Source organism: Condylostylus longicornis, unplaced genomic scaffold (genome assembly GCF_029603195.1).
Source record: "Condylostylus longicornis isolate FDR11 unplaced genomic scaffold, ASM2960319v2 ptg000038l, whole genome shotgun sequence".
NCBI classification, from domain to species: domain Eukaryota; kingdom Metazoa; phylum Arthropoda; class Insecta; order Diptera; family Dolichopodidae; genus Condylostylus; species Condylostylus longicornis.
This window is the reverse complement of record NW_026578007.1, coordinates 9043375-9065063: the sequence shown is the minus strand read 5'-3', so window position 1 is coordinate 9065063 and position 21689 is coordinate 9043375. Positions and strand designations below refer to the sequence as shown.

General features: G+C 24.0%; 1 protein-coding gene across 1 annotated transcript in view; it reads right to left on the bottom strand.

The window, feature by feature from the left end:
- Window positions 1-5224: 5224 nt before the first annotated feature.
- The window catches only part of LOC129609266 (myb-like protein I), a 124963-nt gene continuing 108498 nt past the window's right edge, over window positions 5225-21689 (bottom strand). Inside the window, 4 exon segments of the mRNA XM_055521201.1 lie at window positions 5225-6064; window positions 6128-6390; window positions 6482-8078; window positions 8155-8439. Of these exon segments, the coding sequence (XP_055377176.1) occupies window positions 5585-6064; window positions 6128-6390; window positions 6482-8078; window positions 8155-8439 (2625 nt within the window). The 3' untranslated portion in view covers window positions 5225-5584.

Sequence of the window (21689 nt, the reverse complement as noted above, 5' to 3'; positions counted from 1 at the left end):
ATATATAAATTTGATTGTAACTTTAGCCTGATTTAATGGAAAAAACTTTCTTTATATTTGTTTATATATATATATACATACATTTATATATATATATACATATATACATATATATATATATATATATATATATATATATATATATATATATATATTTGTAAATGATATTATTGTTAGATTTTTTTATTTTTTTTATATTTCCTTTTTTGAAGAAAAAAATATTAATATTTATATGTATATAATAATAATAAAGTGTAAACATAATAAGAGTTGCTAAAAAACATGTACATACTTTTTTCTGTTTGGGGCGCCATCTGTTATTCAGTATTTGTGTTAAAAAATTAGATTACAGCTTCGTCTGACATTTTTTCTGACATCAATTTAAAATATATTTGATTTTAATTAATCAAATTCTTTTCAAAATTTTAATCAAATTTTTTTGAAATTGTATTGATGAATAAGTCAAATTAAAGTTAAATCTAGAACTTAATAGATTCTCCGTTGAAAACAGTTTTATTTAATAAATAATTCATTTTTTTTGAAAAGTGTTAAGTGTTTAATTTAATTAGTGCAGTTTCAGGGTAAGTAAATATAAATTCTCTTTTTGTTTTTATATAAAAATAAATGTTTGTGATTTCTTTATTGAATTAATTTTCTGTAGCTAATTTTGAAAAATTTGAGGACCTTCTTTATTCTTGCATGTTCAAGCTGATTTTGTAGGCAAATTAGCAGTTGTATATCGTTAATCTGGTATAGTTGGAAAGCATTTAGAATTTTCTTATTTACCAATTTAAAACTAAAATGGAAAATGAAAAACTCTTTTTCTTTTATTTTAACAACTAACTATATTTTATTTATTTTCTTTCTAATTTATTATATTTTTCAATTTTTTAAATTTTATACATAGTTTAATTTTGTTTTTTTTTTTTCATTTATTTTTTTTTCTACATAGACGTTTTTAACGAACGACGAAAATCAAATAGAATTTATTTAACTATTTTTCTTTTTCTTTGACGACGGGTAAAAAAACGAAAAAAAAATCACTTATTCAATTTATTTATATTAATTTATTATTTTTTTTTTTAATTTTTAAATATTTCTATATAAATTTTAAGAGAAAAGAAAACGTTTGCATAATGTAAATGACTAATAATGTAATATTGAAAAATTATCTAAAAATCTTAATATTTAGAAAAATATTATTTTGAGAGTTTTAAAATACTTTATTTTTTTTTTATTTTTTCTTATATTTTTTAATTTTTTTTGCGTTAGGTAATTTTACACAAATAGCATTTATCGTATTTGGACAAGACTAGTTTATATTTATTTAATTTTCAAATTATTTTTATATATTTTTTTAATATTTATTAAATATTAAACATTTTGTTTTTATATGTGTACATTCGTACTCTTATAAATTTCGATTTATATGCATTCAATGAAATTTAAATAATGCCTAATTTGTAAATGCATAGTAATATATTGGTGTAAGTAATTATATATTATTATCATTATTAATTTTTAATTGATTATTTACAAAAAAATGTTATTATATTTATATTTCAAGTATAAAGTTGTACGCATAATTATTTTTTCTTATTTGAATCAACGGAATGATATTTTTTATTTAATTTTTTTTAATAATTTTTTTCTTTTTCTCATAATTTACTAGAACTACATAACAAACTGCGATATATTATATTATATATATTTCTATATATGTTTATTTGAGTGTAAGTACATTGAACATATTGTTTTGAATTGGATAACAATTTTTATTTAACTTATATTGATCATAAAATCTGCCTTTAGTTTAGTACAGGGATTGAAATCTATTATTTATGAATTAATACGCATATTATGTGTAAATTTCCCTTAAATATGTATATATATTCGAAAAAATACTTGGACTTGAAAATTTGAAATAAAAATATTGGATATCAACCAGTAAAATTTCCGTTATAGGGTAATGCAACACAATTTTTATTGCGGAAAATTTCAAAGCCGGACTTCTTTTTTATTAATTCTAGTTAGAAATAAATTTACTTTATTGAATTTACTAACTTTTACTCAAATCTTCCATTTTTTTTTTTCAAATACATCTATGTTTTTGAATATATTTTAATTACAAGTGTGAGTATATATGCTGAGTATCTATCAAAATTCAGGCGAAATTTTAAATTGACTGATTCGGCAATTTATACTGAATATAGAGGAAATTACAGATTAGTTTGCAGTGATGCAATTATAAAGTCAATTTCACGTTAAATCGGTAGTGTTGAATTAACATTTCAACCAAAAATAGTTTATTTAAAAATTAGTAAAAAGAAGCAAGGATATTATCAAACTCTTGCTAATGCAAATACATACACATATATATATTTATATATATTAAATATCGTTATTATTATATAATAAATATATTTTTCATTTTGTATGTCTATTAGACTTTCTCTTGTTAATAGCAATATACATATGTATTTATAAATATTTAAAATTTGATATTATAATTTTAAAAACATTTTTCTTTATTTTATATTTTTTTCTTAATATTTTTTTGTGAGTTTATGGAAAATCATGTATGTTGTATTGTATGTAAAGATCTTTTTAATAATATTTATAGCGCGGTTTATAAATATTTTGTTAAATGAATAAACAAATTAAATAAAAATTAATATTTTTTATATATAAGAACATTATATTAAATAAATAATATTTTAAATTAAAATAATTTATTTTACAAAGTGTGTTTTTAATATAATGTTGTAATTTTTTTTATTTCAAATAGTATATATTATATGCTACTGTTTTAAGCTTAAAGCCGTCATTTCTTATCATTACGAAATTATTACATTTTTTGCTTTTTAATTTTATTTATTCATTTACATAATAAATTATATATCTATAAAATTCGTGACTTCAAAAATGCAGTATAAAGTACTTTTCATTGTTGTCAACAATTAGACATTCATGTGTTGATGATTTTTGTCATTCACTTTTTTTGCAATCACAAAAAAAAAGTGACGCTGTTGCAATGATTTTTTGTAAATTTTTGAGCTTGCAATAGATTATGAAATCATTATTGATGCGTCAAAATGATTATGAATAGTTATTTTTAGTGAACATCAAATTGTTGATTACTATGAAAAGGGCTTAATACTTTATTACTAGACAATTCAGCAATTGCAACTTTAAATCGAAATTATGTCTTATAATAATAAATTTTTAATGCACTTTTGAGGTGTCATAAATATTTTATTTTTATAAATTTTATATACTTTACTTATTTTATATTAAAAATTTAAGTGAAATATAATTATTATTTTTATTTATGAATTTCGTTTTTCGTTTGCATCATTTATTATTTTATTATTGAATTAGTGTTACTTAAATAACTAATAAGGAATTTGTTTGAGTGGTTTTTTGAAAATTTTATTTTATTAATTTATAAATATTTTTTTTTTTAGTTAATATATTACTAATTTATACAATAAGAAGAATATTATTTACAATTACTTGCTATAAATTTTGTTTTAAATACTGCGGATTATTCGTATTTGTGATTCATATATATAGATATACAAAACTCAATAAAAGTTTCAAAATTTTAAATAGATATATTATGTATTTATAGGTTTATAATTTATTTTTCATAATATATAATAAATAAATTTTTATCATTATCATAATAAGGAAGACATTATAGATTAATCTGTTTTATCATTAAGTTTAAGTTGAAAATATTATTATAAAATGTGATGAAAGAAAGTATTTCTGAATTAAAAATGGCAGTAAACACTGCACTAATACACAATCCGGCTTATGAGATTTAAATGCTGAATTTCATATTAATATTTTATTACTGCAAATTTTTGAAGACATAAGCTTAAAGGTTATTTTCGATTTATTTCAAGGTAAAAAAATGTATAAATTCTAAAGCTATATCAGATTGGCAAAATTTTTGAAAATAATGTTAGTTTTTGAAATGCATAAGTAATACCATTAATTAAGAATATTTTAATTGTAGTTTTTCTTTAGAAATCAACGTTTTAGCAATATGTAAATTCTTAAATAACAAATTTTAGGCTTTTACAGGGTAAAATAAATTAATTTTAATCTCTTTTCTAATGTTAATATTGAATTAGCCAAATTTAGACTTTTGGAGGCTGTTGTAGAGCACAATTGAACATGGTATTGTATATAGGAGAATTTTGTTCCAAAATTTATAAAACTGTTGATTAACAAACAATATTGTCTAAAATTTCAAAAATAAAAAGTTTTTTTTAATTTTATATTTGTTAACTTAATATAATCTGATGTGTAGTTGATTATTTTCATTTTATTATTGTTTGGTATTTAAAAAATGAATTTCTGACTGACATTAAATGTGGCAGGCAAATCGAATACGCAATCCGATAACTCAGTTAATCCAAATTTTCTCTGATTTGGCATTTAAGAATTTACACGTGCACAATAACTAAACTCACAAAAAGAGAGAAAATTAAAATTGTTTGAATCGATTAAGAAGTGCTGAAATAGCCCTGTTAAAAGCATGACAAAATGGGCAAACACATTAAAATATGAATTAGAATTAGTAGGTAGAACTAAATGACATCTATTTTATTCCATTTTCTACATGAAATTTATGTTAAAAATTTTTATAAAATTCGGGAGCAGACTGCTACCTAAAGCCAATGATTATAGTTGGATTTCGTGTTTTCTCTTTTTTCGAATATTTAGAGAACATTGCGTTAATTTAATTTTGAAGTTTTTATTATAACAGAAATATAATTTATTATTAATATATAATTAAGATTTATAATTTTACTTTTACATATTATATTAAAAAAAAATACTTGAATTATTATTTATTATGTACAATATATAAAAAAAAATTAAATATTATTTCATTTAAAATCTTAATTAATAAATTTACATATACATATTTGTTTTCTTTTAACTTGAATATCTTATTTATTTATTAACTTTCAATAATTATTGTGATTTTAATTATATATATATATACGTTATAATGATAAGCATAGAATAAATTTTTAGAAAATTTGAAATTATTTTAAATAATTATTACATATAGGAACTTTAAGCAATTGGATAGATTGTATATAACATTTTTGTTAAGTGATTTTGAAAAATTAATTAAAGTATGAAAAATAATCTTCACTTTAATGCAATTGGTATAAACTTAGGCCAGAAGAATTAAATTTAGATCAGAATTTAATAACAACTTCAACCGGGTAAATAAAAAAGAAAATATTTTATTTAATTAAATTTAAATTAATTAAATATGCCCAATCAAGTAACCTTAATATGGGCTTAAAAAAATTTAAATATCATGTTCAAAATGTTTCTCTCTAAAAATTTAAGGATTTTGCGATCCAATTATATTTTGAGCATATTGATCATGCGCATATGAAACATGGTTATGAGAGTTCAATCGTACATTATCAATATTCCAAATTTATTGGTTACTTATTATCTATTGGTGTAATTTTAATAGAATTTTGAGTATTCATCTGATTACTATTACAAAATTACAAAGTGTTAAAATAGCATCCTTTTTCATTTAAATTATTGTATCAATATTAACTGTATTATGTTCAGATTTTGATTTTTTAACTATAGATTTATGTTGTTGCTGTTGTTGTTGCTGTTGAACATTTATTGATGATCTCATTAATAGTTGTTGCTGTTGCTGCTGATTATTATAATTTCCAAGTGTATTTGTATTTGATGTTACAAAAATATCTGATGATGGTGAATGATTTTGTATTATAATTTGTTGACGTTGTCGTCTCTTTTTAGCATGTTCAATATGTTTTTTACGTTCCTCTTTTGACCAATATCTTCCAATTTTTATTTCAGATATTGTATCATCTTCTGTTGTTAAATCATTACGTTCTTGGGTAAGTTTAATTGCACGATCTTTAAGTAAACGATTTCGTACTGGTCTTTTAACAATGTAACGTGTACCATCTTGACGACGTTTTACTTTCCATTCCATTTTTTCTTCATCACAATTCGATTTTGTTGTTGATGTTGGAGCCTGAAACGAAAAATTATTTTTATAGTTTTAAAATTTAATTTTATTTAAATTAAATTTTCTTACTTCTTTACTGCTTACAAAATGATATTGACTTAAATTTGGTGCTGTAAAATGATTTGGTTGTCGTATACCGTGCCTATTTTGTATTGTAATCCATGCTTGTTGGTGTATTGGAGTATTGCCAATAAATTGAATATTTTGTTCTTGTTGTTGATGATGTTGCTGTTGTTTATTTTGCTGTGATGATACAACCTGCCGCATTAGTTTTTGTTGCAAAAATATTGCCTGCTGCAAGTGTGTTTCATTTGTATAAATTGCTGGATCAACTGAAAAGTCAAATAAAATAATAAGAATCAAAAAAAAAATTATTTGATTTAAAATAGATTTAGAATTAAAAAATCCTAGCATTTTACTTACTAGTTGAAGGTAAACTATTTTGTATTTGTTGTTGAACTTGATGCGCTGGTATTTGACTTGGAAATTTTATTTGCGGTGTATGTTTTGGGCTATTAACATTATTACCCCCATTATTCAAAAGTCTATTCAATTTCTCTTTCATATAAATATGGCATTGTTTGCAATTATCATTCATATCTGGGAAGAAAATCTTTTGACCTTGAATATTAGTTTCACTTTTTGAATTTAAAATATTTTGCATTTGCTGCTTATTATTTGTGTTTACGGCTGTTGTAGCTGATTTAATAGAAAAGGAGAGTGCTGAGGATAATGTTTGTTGATCTAAATTTGATGGAGATCTTCCATCACAATTTCCATGTATTCCAGGATTTGGTGTCATAGATTGAGGTGAACTTAATATAAATGTATTATTTTGTCCTTTAGAATTTAATGTATTCGAATTATTTTGGCATGTATTACAGTTTAATTCAAGTGTTAACTGATTATTACTATTACAAGATCCGCCTGTATTATATGCACTTGAACTATTCTCTTGATCATCTGATGAATTGTTACTTTTATTTGTAATAATAGTTGATGAATTAACAAGATTTTTTTGCCATATCATTGATTGTATTGGAGTTGGTGGCAGTGGAGGTTGTTGATTTGATTTCGGTGATTGGCCAGATTTATTTTTCTTTTGTTGTTTCAGTAATTGTTGTTGCTGCTGTTGTTGTTGTTGTGTTAAATTCTGTTGTTGATGATGATGGTGTAAATGATGTTGTTGATGCATATCAATCCAATGTTCAACAATATATTTATCATTTAAACTTTCATATGGTGAACAATAAACTGGTTCAGATTCAGAATCTTCAGGTATCGTTTCATAAATATGTTCAACAATTTTAGGTTCATGTATATGACGAGATTTTTCTAAATTTTTCGATATTTTTGTTGAATTTGGTGATGAAGTTTTATTATTGTCATGAATTGGAGTTGTTGATAATTTAGTGTCATTAGAATTATGAGAGTCATTATTTTTCATATCATCGATTGGTGCTTTATAAACGCACTGATTTGTTGATGTTGTTGTCGTTGTATTATTACTATCACAACCACTATTACAATCATTTGATAAATATTGTTTAAGTTTATCAATTTTCTTTTGATTATTTGATGATGCTGTACAACTTAACATCATATTTTCCATTTTTGAATCTAATATTGCTAATTCATCATTAACAGAATCTAATTGTGCTTTAATATTAATATCACTTAAAGGATCAGATGGTGAAAATGCTGATGTAATAAAATTGCGAGTTTTTTGTTCATCTATATTTTGTGATACAGTTGAATCCATATTAATAAGTTGGGATAAAGGTGGTGGTGGTGGCCATTGCATATTTGCTACAGATGATTTTTGTGATGATGATGTTGTTGAAATTGAATTTGCTGTTGAACCACGAGAATTTATCATAAGTGGAAGATTTGTTGATGTAGGTATAAAATTATTAGCACTTGTTGGTGTATTTTTTGATGTTTCAACAATACAATTTTCATATCTTAATATTCTATCATCATAATAATCATTTTCTAATTGTTCATTAAAATCTTCGTCCTTAAAATGCAAAAAAAAAAAGAAAAAAGAATTATAAAAATGAATTTATTTTTAAATTTTTTTTTTAATTACTTACATTATATAAATAACGACTAACTAATAATGTTACAGCGTTCTTATTTTCTGATATTAATGTTTCAGTTTCTTCTTTATTTGAAACATCACGACCATTTATTTGTAAAATTTGATCACCTTGCCTTAGACGACCATCTCTTGCAGCTATACTATCCGGTTGAATATCACTAATATAAACTTCTGTACAAGCATCAGTATCATCAGAACTTGAACCATTACCACCAGAACTGTAACTAACTGTTAATCCTAAACGTTCATTACTTGCTGATTTCCGTAAAGTAATTTCCTGTAAAATACGAAAAAAAAAATAAAATATTAAATGATTTTAAAGCTGCAACTGTTTTAATAAAATTATTTTTGATTCATTCAAAAGGGGTTAAAGATTTAAATTGTATTAAGTCGCTTTAAAAGTTTCCAAATCATCATCATCAATGGCTCTACAACCCGGACTGGGTCTTGGCCTCCTCTAAAATTTGCCTTCATTGGTCTCGTTTCCAAATACATGATAATAATATGTGACTTTGTACTTAATTAGGTTCAGTAAATTTTCAATAATACGTACGCAATTATAATTTAATTTTCTTTTTGAATCAAGGTGAATATTATCTTGAATGCACACAATAAATGAATTACACCTTAAATTTTAATTATACTTAATTCCAGTTAATTGAATTTAAAGTATTTACGTGCAATATAAATAGTTTAAATTAATAATAATCGTCTATTGTAGTGAACCATTCAATTGTAATAAGACAATTAAGAAATCATTTTAATTATTTTAAATTAGAAGACAGGAACCGGCAAATTAAATTTTTAATTTTTTATACTATAGCATCACAAAGGCTTTAAGGTCATTTTTATTTATTTTCTTTGAGAAATAAATATCAATTGATTTAATTAACAAGGTAATGTAGAAAATTTTTACATAATTTATTAAAATAATGTACTAGATTTTGTTATATCGATCAGTACTGTTGAGAGTAAAGGAGATTTTCTAAAGCCGTTAATATATAACATGCTTCTATAACTCTTTGATGTAAATATTTGAATCATATTTAGAGCATGACCTATGAAAAATTTTTTTAAATCGTTTTAAATATTCCTTTTAAAATAGTTGACAAAAGTCTCGCGACTGCTATTCAGTCAATACTTTTGAAATATTTATATTGTTAACTAATCGACTTGTGATCGCATAAGTTTCAAAAATCCAAATTTTATAATTTAAACGCCACTGGATTTAGAGCTTTCATTGCGTAAAACAATGGTCCGCAAAAAATTTTTCGTTAATTTTTTAATTAAAAAAAATAAAAACCTTTAAGCTACTATAGTCCTATTTCGTTTTGGTAATATAGAATAACCAATACCTCCTCAATCCTAATGAATATTTTGTGATAAAAAGTACTCACTTTTAAATGTTCTATAAAAATATACTCGCTTTTAATTGTCTTAGAAATAAAAACTACTGTTTTAAACTTTTTTATTGTTTTAGAATGCTTTTTTTGCCTTCTGTCACGAAGTTTATGTCTCAATAGAAAATTTATCTCATCTAAACTCTATGTATATATATTTTTCACCTCTTGTTTCTCCTGTTTTTTTTTGATATGTGACATTGCATTCGTATAGTCGGTACACATAATAACTTTTTCGCGATTTGAACAGATCTTTTCTTTCGGTTATCGGCTTACCGATATTCGGAAGTTGCATTTATAATCACTTAAATTTATATATTATCTCCACAGTAAGATAACAGTAAAATCGGTAGGTTATCTCCAAAATTATAGGAGTATATTCTATATATAAGCAGGTATATTCACAATCACGATACCTATGCAAAAGAAAAGTGTGCAACCCCTTAATTTATATGTACAGATTTTTGGTTGAAATAAAATTATATGTCTATGTCCGCCCGTTCGTCTATTTCTTTTTCTATATAGTTTTTTTTTGAGAATGCAAAGAGTTAAAGAGTTCAAATGTAATGAAGATACATATTTGATTTTGCTCGCAGATCATTATTGAAAATAAACAAGAATAATCGTTGGAATTGGTATTTCCCGTACAAAGTTTGGGTTGTGGTTTTGAAAAAAATTCATCAAATATGGTTATGCGTCATGGGTGTTGAAATGCTCTCCAAAATCTCTACAACTTTTCTTCGACAATTGTTTTTTGAAAGTCAGTGGTTTAGGGTTTCAGGTCCTGAGAAAATGCCCCGGTTAAAAATTAAAGTAATATGGTCTTTGCCGTTTATTATTAGACAGGTTTTGAAACAAACTATATGGAAAAAAATTTTTTGTAAATCTAAAAAAGGCGGATATTTAATTTTGGCAAAGGACCAAATTTTATTTTTTTACTTGGTTAAAATTTTATTGTATATAAAATTGAAATCTACACATGTAATATGATTAGGTTAGGTTAGGTTAGGTTATCCAACGGTACCACAACTAGGCCCGTTGTGGTACCGCTGGATCTCTTCTCTCGCGCTCCTCATCTGAACCAGCCCGAACCTTTTAAAAATCGGTTCAAATTCCTAACGCTTACATATGCCAAGTCCTTAGTGCCCGAAGAAGTAAGACCCAAAAAATCTCTGCCTGGAGTTCGCCAGTGCCAGACATGAGCATAGAAGTTGGGTCACCGTTTCCTCCTCCCCCTCGTCACAGCAACTCCTACAAAGATCGTTTGCGGGGCGGCCCATTCTCTTTGCATGTTCATGCAAGGCCGGCCCGCAATCATTTTGCATGATTGCACTTAATCGTTAAGAAATTTAATAAATTTTTAATTAATTTAATTTTGAAATGAAACATGTGACATCTTAAACGCTATACACACATAAAATATTGTATGATTACAAGTAAAATACTGTAATTAGTTTAAGCAACTTTTAAATTCAATTTTTTTTATATTTTTATTAATAAAATAAACATTTTTGTATATCCTTTAAAAATATAATTTTCTTTTGTCTTTCTTCTTTTTCATTTATAATTTTATTAAATATTTTTTATTTTTTTAAAACATATTCGGGTTAAAATCCTTTTAAATGAAAGTGAGAAATTATAATAATCTTTAATGTGCATAAAATTTTATAAAGGTATACCTATATGAATGTACCTAGGATACTATTTAACTTTGGTTAATCTCCTTATTTTTTTTTAACATCACTTAATTGAATATAATGTACCTGTATATATAGGATAAATTTAAAATTTTTTGAAAACTAAAAATAAAAAATTTTTCTCTTTTATTTCTTGCCATGTGTACATTATGTACAAATTATAGTTTTTATTTCCATAACATACCAAAGTAACAAAGTAAAGTAGTGTAAAAACTGTACGGAAATTGTAAAGTTTTACTTTACTTTTTTCATTAGTTTTGCATAAAAAATGAAAAAACAAAAAAAAAAAAATTAAGTGTATGTTTAATTCAAAAAAAAAAAAAATTTGTTCCAACTTTTTTTTTTTTATAAAAAACTTTTAATTGTTTATGCTTTGTTTCCTATATGTATAATGTGTTTGTATACCAAGTACATATGTATATAAATTTATAATTGGTATACATGCACATATGAACTTTATAATTATTATGTAAGTAGGTTTTTTAAACATTTATACAATTTACCTAAATAAATATAAGTTTTTTTTTGTTGTGTTTCTTGTTTTTCAAAAGTAATCATTTACATGTTGCTGTTTCTGATGGGATTAAGTGGAATAATCGTCTACTCTACATACATACTCGTATATATTTGTTATTATTTACTTAAGGTAAAAAAATAATGTTATTAACACGACTAAAAATGTCTTTATTTCGGAATTTAATTGTATGTATGTATGTACTCGTATGTATGTATTTTATTCAAAAATCTCTTTTTGTATTATCCGGGATTATTATAAGTGAATGTATTCAACGTATAGGATTCAATGAAATACAATATTACATCAAGTAATGGAGGACAAGGAAAATTTTAAACTGATTTTAAAGATATAGAGAAGTTTTGCTTAAATCTTGTCGGTGATTTCATTTTGATTTAGATTGAATTGCAATTTTTTTTTGTAATTTTTTTATTTAAATCAATTACTTTTCAAATGTAATTTCATTTTGTAGTGTTGGTAACAATTATATTTAAGGTATAGTGAATTCGGAAAATATCGTGTTGTGTATTTCACGTATATACATTTCGGCAAGAATATTATCAATTCCTTAGTGTTTATAAAGAAACTATTATACGATGCAGGATTATCCATATAAATCATCGATTTTACATTATCATATTAGAATTATCTATATAGGCGTGAATTCGAATCGTTTCTTCGCCCAATTAATAATAAGTTAAAACTGTGAAATTTAATAATTTAATAGTATTATTAATTAATATTTGTCAAATATTAATAATTTTTACAATCGTCCATAATGAATTCCCAAGGTAAATTAAGTAAATAGTTTAAATTTAAGTCACATGCACTGGAGCTTAAGGAAAATACCGAAACTTGCGTAATATCACGAAAAATAAATTGTTGAAAAAACGTTTAAAATTCAAATTTTGTATAATAGTGATTCGCAAATGAAAAAAGCTTTACTTTGAGAACGAAATATATGTGGTCCACGTCTGTTGAGAAATAAAACAGTGTATGATCCGTATACCTTGTATATGTTATACACTGTTTCATTTCTCAACAAACTATATATATATGTATGTATATACTATTAGTAGAACTCTTGACAATTTTTCTTTAAAATTATGAGATAATTTTCAGGGGGGAAATAACAACTCGATAAAGTTGATTGAGAATGCCGATTGGATTGAATGCCGATTGATTGAATGTTGGGAAAAGCCGATTTTGGTTCCAAAAATTGTAGTGTTACTTGCAATTGGTATCATCAAAATAGTCGATTTTTTTAATTTACCCAACTTAGAAATCTGATTAACCTAAATTACAGTCATTTAGACTTGTTTTAAAAAATTTTTTTTTCCAATTTATAAAATCGCATTTTTAAAGTTAATTAATTACTTTATTTTTCCATTTTGTTTTTTTTTTTTTTTAAATTGAAAAGTTTTTATATGGTTCAAAATAGTTCATTTTTTTCAAAATTGTAATTGTGTCATATTTTTAATTGTTATCCCAGTATAGAAGTAATAATAAATATTATGTATGTATGCATTTGTATACAATGTGTACAATGCTACGTATTGTGCAGTGACAACTTCCTTTTCGTCTAGGAAATTTATTCGGAATATGTTTAACTTTTTTTTAGTTCAACGTATTACAATCACATAAAAGTTGGAAAAATGAATTATTGTTATATTTTATGTTTTCACTTTGTTTAATTAATTTTGTTATTACTTCTTGGCTATTAAGGCGTATTTGATTCCCTGGCGGGAAAACTTTTGAAATAACTTTTGTGGAAACTATTGTTTTGTAATTATTTTTGAATTATTAAATGTTAAGAACATTAAAAATTAAACGATGTTGTTGGGAATATGTACTTGTGTTTTAAAATTTTCAATTTAATATATAAAAATTGCATACTTTTAGGAAGATACAATTTTTTCAATTTATATTTTATGCGTAAACTAAATTACTTTTTAAGAGGCATTCATAAATAAAAAATTCATAATATTTGAGATGAAATTTTGTTATTATTAATATTTATGATTAAGTAATATTAAAAAAATTCTATTCATCGAAATTTAATATTGGATCAGAACTATGAATATTCTATATACCGGAATTGTCCTAAATTTTTATTACAAAGTAAAATTTAATATTAAACAAATTTAATAAAAACGCCACAGATGAACAACATTTTGTTTTAATTTGTTGTTACTTTTTAGCATATTTTTAAAAATCAAGAAAATGGGAAAAAAATTGCGCTATTAAATTTTATTTTGACTGTTTGTCAAGTCCTCTTTCTTTTACTTTAAGGAAAATCTTTAAGACAACAACTTAAAATTTTATACACAAAGAGTTTTTAATAAAAAACCAATTTTTCTAAGGATTATTTGCTTGGAGTACTTCATAGCATTTCAAAAATTCAACTTACAAATTTTTTTGAAAAAAAATTATTTTATTATCTGCAATTATTTTGCAACCTTGCATTTATTCAAATTAGGTTTTTTTCCCTATATTGTGAAACTTATAAAACAAATGACTGAGTGACAACTTTTTTAATAAAAAAATGTTTAATATAATTTTCTTTATTAACAGGAAATAGTGACAATTTGAAACCTGGGGCGTTTATACATAATAATTATAAATAATTTATTTTTTTTGAAAAAATTAGTTTTTATATACTTTTGTTTTTGAGTCATAATTAAAGAACTGTCAGAAACATTCTATCACTTTCTCTCAAAGTTTGTACTAATGGAAATTGTACTAATGAATAATTAATAAACCTTATTCTAAGAGTATGCGACAGTAAGAACCTGGGGGAATTTGTATGCCTATTTAAGCCTCATTTTAATTGTTTTAGGTAAAGCATTGATTTCGAAAATTTAAGAGAAATGTGCTACTATACAAACTATTGTTTTGGTTCAATTTAATTACACAAACAAATTTAATAAAAATAAAATTATATTTTATAGTAATTTTTAGTTTTACCTGTCCCAATTATAGTTATAAAACAATAAAGTTTTTAATATATATATAATATTTATGGTATCAGGGTATAATTTTTTTTTTAAAAAGACACATAAATCTCCATTTATGCTTTATTAAATGAAAAAATTTTGTTTTAAAAAAAAATCAAATATTTTATCCAATTAAATCATTGAAACCAAATTCCATTTTTTTTTTCATTTTCGGGTATAGGTACTTTGAATTTTTTTTAGCTATTAACGTTTAATTTACAATATTTCAAGCAAACACAAAAAAAAATGGGAAATGAAACTTTGAAGCCACACACAATTATTATTGAAATTCCAATATACTTAATTAGAAGTATAGAATAAACGAAAACAAAACAGTAAAAAAATAAATTTGGGTCAAACCAATGGTTTGTAATATAGCACTTTTCCCTCCAACAAGTGAAAATATTGCTTTTAAAAACAATCTATTTGTACCTACTACACTATTAAAATTACTTTCATTCATATAGGAAACTGTTTCAAGGATTGCATACATTTAGGATGAACGATTTGTGCAGCCTTTGAAATAAAGCAAAAATTAATTTAAAAAGGGGTTAACATAATGCTCAATTTAAGGGTTAATTGTGTGAGTTAAGAAAAATAATTATGCATGGAATTTACCGTTAGCTTTCTGAGTTTATAGAAATTTGGAAAAACTTGCATTTTCGGAAATATAAGGTGCCAAAAATTCAGATTTTATAAATTTCGGCAGGCTATAACTTGAAGGGGTGAAGATTGAAAAAAATTTCTTCTAACGAAATGAACTATTTATTAGAGAGTCTAAAAGCTATTAAAATTTCAGACTATTGGAACCTGAGGTCTAGAAGAAAAACAATATCAAAAATTGGGAAAAAACCGATTTCAGATAAATATTAACGACCATTTTGTTTTTTTAAAGTTCAAATATAGTATGTTGTAATAAAAAAAGTAAGGCACTGCTTTTTTGCGTTCCCAAAATTTAAAAAAAATTCTTATGATTTCGCTGAAATAAGTAGTTGAAGAATGGCATTTATGGGGTTATGGTTTGGTTATAACTCTTAGGGGGAGGGAGATAGTTAAAAATTTTCTTCGACTGAAATAAGTTTCTAGTAAAGATTTTAGCACATATAAAATTTCAGCTTTCTATTTTCAAGGATATAGAAGTTTCGTAAACATATTCACGAACGGACAGAGGAAAACTACGAGTAATAATCATTTTTTTTCAAAAACTTTTTGAAAAAGTTCTAGAAAAAGTGGAACGATTTAAAAAAGTAAAAATCTGAAAAAAGTTTGCCTTTTTTTTTTAATAAAAACATTAATTTACATATTACACAGGACATTTATTGTAATACTTGTAGAAAAGGACAAAAATATAAATAAAAAAATTTCTATGAAAATTTCAGAGAAATAAAAAAATTTATATTCAAAATTTAACACTTTTTTTTCACTCCCATATCTCTATGTGCAAACAATCACAAATTCACATACATAAGCAAAATTTTTTAAATTAAAAATTTATCACTTAAAAAAAAAATTTCTCCTCTTTATTTATAACTCTCTTGCAAAAGGATAATTTACTAGACCATGAATAATAAAATTATAACTGTAGTAGTACCTACCTACCACCATCGTGTCGTAAATAATATAAGCCAAACTATTTTATTCGCAGCCAAAACTATTTTTGTTTTTTTTTACTTTGGGGTTAGGGTTGTTATATTTTTCTCATTTATTTATTTGAAAAAGTAAGAGAAATAAAAAGAAAAAAGGAGAAGAAAAAAAATGAATCGTTTACTTCCTTTTTTTTTAATAGTGCAAAAGTACACGTGTAAAACATGGAACCAGGCAAACTCTCCGGTATACATCGGGAAAGTAAACATTTTATAGGTAAATATATATGTACGTATAAGTAGTAATATGTTTAATGTAGGGTGTTTCTTTTAGAGCTCAATAGAACTTTTTAGAATTGTAAAAAAAGTAGAAAAAATCTAAATTTTTATCAAAATTTTTTAAATTATCGAAGACTACAACCACCAACGTGTCACGATTGATGTCTAAAATTTTCGTTTTTAATAGGGGTTAACTGTCTAAAGTTAAGTAAAATGTTGCTATTTAGTAGTTGATTTCAATGACTGTATTTGAGACCAATTTTTTATAACCAGTTCCAATTTAATATCAAAATTTTGCAATAGGATTTCATATTATTATTTTGATTCGGATAAATTTCGTACAAAAATCGATCTGTCAAAAAGAAAATCTCTAATTATTCTAACGCGAGTTCAAGCCTCTTTTTAGCAGAAATAAGGTAGTTAATATGGTCGTCATCGGGAAAAATAAAATCTTCAAGGCAAAGAGCTTCAAGTTAAGTCAAATTCCTACAATTTAGCAATTCTTTGAGCTTTGTTATTCAAGTCAGTCAATCAGAGTAAACTGATTATTAACGTCAAAAAATCAGTAAAGTGTGACAATTCATTTAACTGTTACCCTATTCCTATGTTTTATTTAAGCAAAAAATAAACACCCTTTTCTTGTATACTTGTGTAACAGTGAAATCCTTTTAATGCTATAATAATGATGATGATAACACGGAAGTTATGTAAGTTTTTATTTTATAATATTTAATTTCCTCATTTTTTCCTGAGAAAACTAATTGTAAATTTAAAAAGGATCATTTAATAAAATTAGCATACTTAAATTAGGGTCAATTTGAAAATATAAAAATTTTAAAAGCTAGCACAAATTTTTGTGTTATTTTAATTGTTTATGTAGAAGAGTTTCTATAAAATACTATAATTTTTTAAGAAGCTTTACTTTTAAATAAAATTAACAAGATCATTTTTAAATGAAAGCCTTATTTGAATCAAGTGTATATACTTAAAATATTTTGTTATTAATTTCTAGAATTAAACAAAATACTACAGAAAACACACAATAATAACCCTATGGTCAGAAATATAAACCTGAAGTGAAATAAAATTTTTGACCAAGGTGTTTTTGTCCTATATATACATAAAATTTACCAATTAACCTTCTTGCCCAAATTGGAGTGAACTACGGACAATTCTGTTCTTGGGAGTAAAAATTAATTGCTACCGTAATATGCTAATAAGCTTATTGTAATGCTAATTGGTAATACTTGTAATTGTTATAAACATCATGAAAGAAACAAACTCTTCTACATTTTTAGCACTGTTCATATCATTTCGCTTTATCAAATACTCATAACTTATAATCTCTTCAAATTCATAATGATTATTGCGAATAAAATATTTCCACTATCTCTGTGCTTTAACTGCTATCACCTCATGCTTACACTGAAGTTCAACCTCGAAAACTATCGAAATGGTTAAAAATTTTATTTATGTTATTTTTATTTCTTCCAAAATCATGCACCATTTTCAAAAATTTACTATAAATTTGCAACACAGCAAACAGTAAATGTATTACCATATATTTAAATTTTTGGTGATTTTTTTTAACGTGACGTTGCCTATCGAGTTTTCTTTAAAAATAATTCCTGTTAAAAGTTTAAAGAATTTTAAGACTTTACCGTTAGAATACAATATTTTGTAGGAATGCATATACATATGTGCATGTACGTTTTTGTAACAATGTAAATAAATTTTCATAAAAATTGAATGAATTTTATCTTGACTTGATTTAAGACTATAACAGAAAAAATAAAAATTCTCTACAATTCACTGCTACATATAGCACATAGAGTATATGAGGCAAATGTATGTATGTATGTACTTCAGCATAGAAGAAAAATAACCGTTCAAATGACTATAGTAGTTCTTATTTCCTCATTTCTTTTTTTTTTCACAGGACATAAACTAAAATTAAAACCCAAAAAAAAAGAAACAAGAAACAACATAAGAGCTGTATGAAGAAAAAAACTAAAATCCAACACGAAAAAATTGTGTCTGCGAAAATTTTGGGGAAAAAAAGAACTATCATAGAAATCACTTTAAGCTTAATTCGTTACCTGAAAATTTTTGTAATATACCAATGTATACATACATTTCCATACACACACAATTCCTATATACATATATTATGTATAGGGACATGTGCACTTGTTTAACATACTTTATGGTTCTAACTATTTAAATTTTCATTTAGTGTTATGATACTGAGGCAATAATAGTCATCATCATTAACATCATTACCACTATTTTCATCAACAGCATCATCATCACAATTATTATCATCATCATCATTTTTCTTCATTGTCGTAGAGTCGTCCTATCGCATATAACTGGTTATTTTCACGAAATACAAGAGAAAAAAAAATTAAGAACCAAAATAACAACAGAAGAAAAACATACATAAATCCAAAATATCATCAAAATTTATAAAAATAAAAAAATATACTATTATATAACAGATATATATATATATATGCATGTATGTATGTATATAATTTGTAGGTATACACGGAGAAAAATAAACGAATAAAAGGAATAAAATTTATATCCTTTTTGCGGTCCACACAATTTCACATTGAAATGAAAAGGAAAAAAGAACAAGAAAGAAAGAACAAAATAAATATGAAGATGAATACATTAGGTGACCAACATTGGGATATCCTTTTATCCTTGGCTTGATGAAGCAATAATACATGAGTTTTGAGCTAAAAATAGTGAAATTTTATACAGAATGCTAGATAATTTAGAAGAAATTTGTGAAACAGCTTAGTAGAATGGAATCAGACGAATAAACAATATTAAGAGACATTTTCCTTTCATGTCTCTGTTTTTTGAAAATTTGTGTTCCAAAGTTGACAGGAAGTGCTAACTTGCGGAATTCATTTTACAACCTATGAAATTCAGTTCCTCATCAACTTATATCACGAGTTTTTTAACAATTTGGTGCTTATTAACTAACAAAATATTTCAATGTAAAAATATGAGGTTTTAAAATTGAGATTACTCCAATATTACATGAAAACAGAGTTAATTGCTATATTTGCTTATAAATTCAAGAAAATCATTTGCAGTAATGCTATTTTTCTAATGACATATTATTCTTATTGATTTAGTTCTTGAAACTTTCTAATAATTCAATTATGATCTGCTTTATCTAAGCTTAAAATTTAAAATTTTTTATTACCGGAATTCCTGATAAAATTTAAGTATATTGCAATTAAAATTATATTTTTAAATTGAGTCAAATGATTAACTTAAACTCGTAAATCAAATTACATTCCCATTATTAACGGTTCTATATAAAATTATAACCCAAAAAACATCTCCCTTTGTTAAGGCGTTATAAATGGTGTAAGAATTTCATACTATAGTTTATAATATGTTAAAAACTTTGTGTATATATACCCAAAATAAAGACCGGAAGATTTTAAGAGAGGGTAAAACATCCTATTTTTTATTATAATTTTTGTTTTTTTTTTTTTGCTAATAGTAAAGAGCTCTGCTCTGATATTTACTGCTGTGTAGTTTACTAATGCTAAGCCGTTTTATATATTAAAAAAAAATTGTGATTTTCTACTGTTTTTTTTTGCTCTTTTCTTTTACATTCCCAGGTGTTTATATATGCGAATAAAATATCCGTATAATGTTGAGATGTTGATGAATATGATTTTGCAAGGTGGTATTAAAAACAACTAATAGTTGTTTTGTTTTAGTTTTGAACGCAATTTACTCTAAGACACTAAATTTCGAACTCAATTTACTTTAATAACTAAAGGTCTTACATAAAAAAATATTAAATAAAAAATTTTAAAATATTAGAAATAATCAAAAAATTAAAATTTAACTATATTATTTGTAGATTAATGTGTATACTAGGGTAATAGAAAATTTTAAGAATTTAAAAAATTTTTTCAGATTTCAAAGTTCTGGTTGCAGGGAGAAATTTTTAAATAAGAAACCAAGTTAAATGAAAAATTTAAATAGTTTTATTTTGAAAATCATTCTCTTCTTTTCTGAAATCAACTATCAATAGAGACCGAATGAATTCTGAACGTTTTCAAAATTAATTTAGATTTTATACAAAGTATAGGGATTTCATGTTTAAAGTTAATAAATTTTACAGTACAGAAAGAAAATTAAATAGAAAATTAACAATTCGATTCAAATGACAAATTATAATTGCTAAAAAAAATTGGTCTAGAATTTATTACAATTAATTCCAAAATTTCTATAGATTTTCTTAAATATGGGACGTTCTTGCTTTAAAACGTTTAAAGTTAAAAATAACACCATGTTATAAGTGATAATTTTCTAATAAAGTAAGCAATATAAACTATAATTAATTAACAAAATACAAACTATATGAACAAGTAAAGTGAACAACTTAATTGCTTCAGAGTTCTTTAACATGCATTAAGTGAATTTGAGTTCCTTTTAACCGCAATGTTATTCTAAGCTAATTCAAAAATATTCAAAATTAACTTACTTTTAATTATAAAAAATTTACAATTCAAATGCAAATGTACAAAAAAAAATTATGAACTGAATTTAATTTTTAATGATTTCATCATTGTTCTAAATTACCTTATAATTCAAGTGCCTCTATAATATTTGAAATATTCTCATAGAGCAAAAAAAAATCAAAAAATCAAAAAAATCGGAAAAAAAAATAAAAAAATAATTTTAGTACCACCATGTTGTACTATGTATCAATGTAAAAACCTATGCATATTAATATACACAGTTGTATAAATACATAAGTACATAAATGTTTGTATGTATGTTATTTTTTTCCGCATTTTTACATAAATTTTCAGTATATTTAATTATGGTTGACGTAAATGGTTTACAAGCATTTAATACAAGAAAATAAAAAAAAGAAAAAATTTACAAAATAATAATTATAAGAACAAAAAGCAATAAAAAAAAAGAGAAAAGAGAAAAATGAGAAAAGAGAAATAAAAACATCCAAATAGTTTTGTTAGGACTCTGAAATTAATTAAGTTAATTATTGTT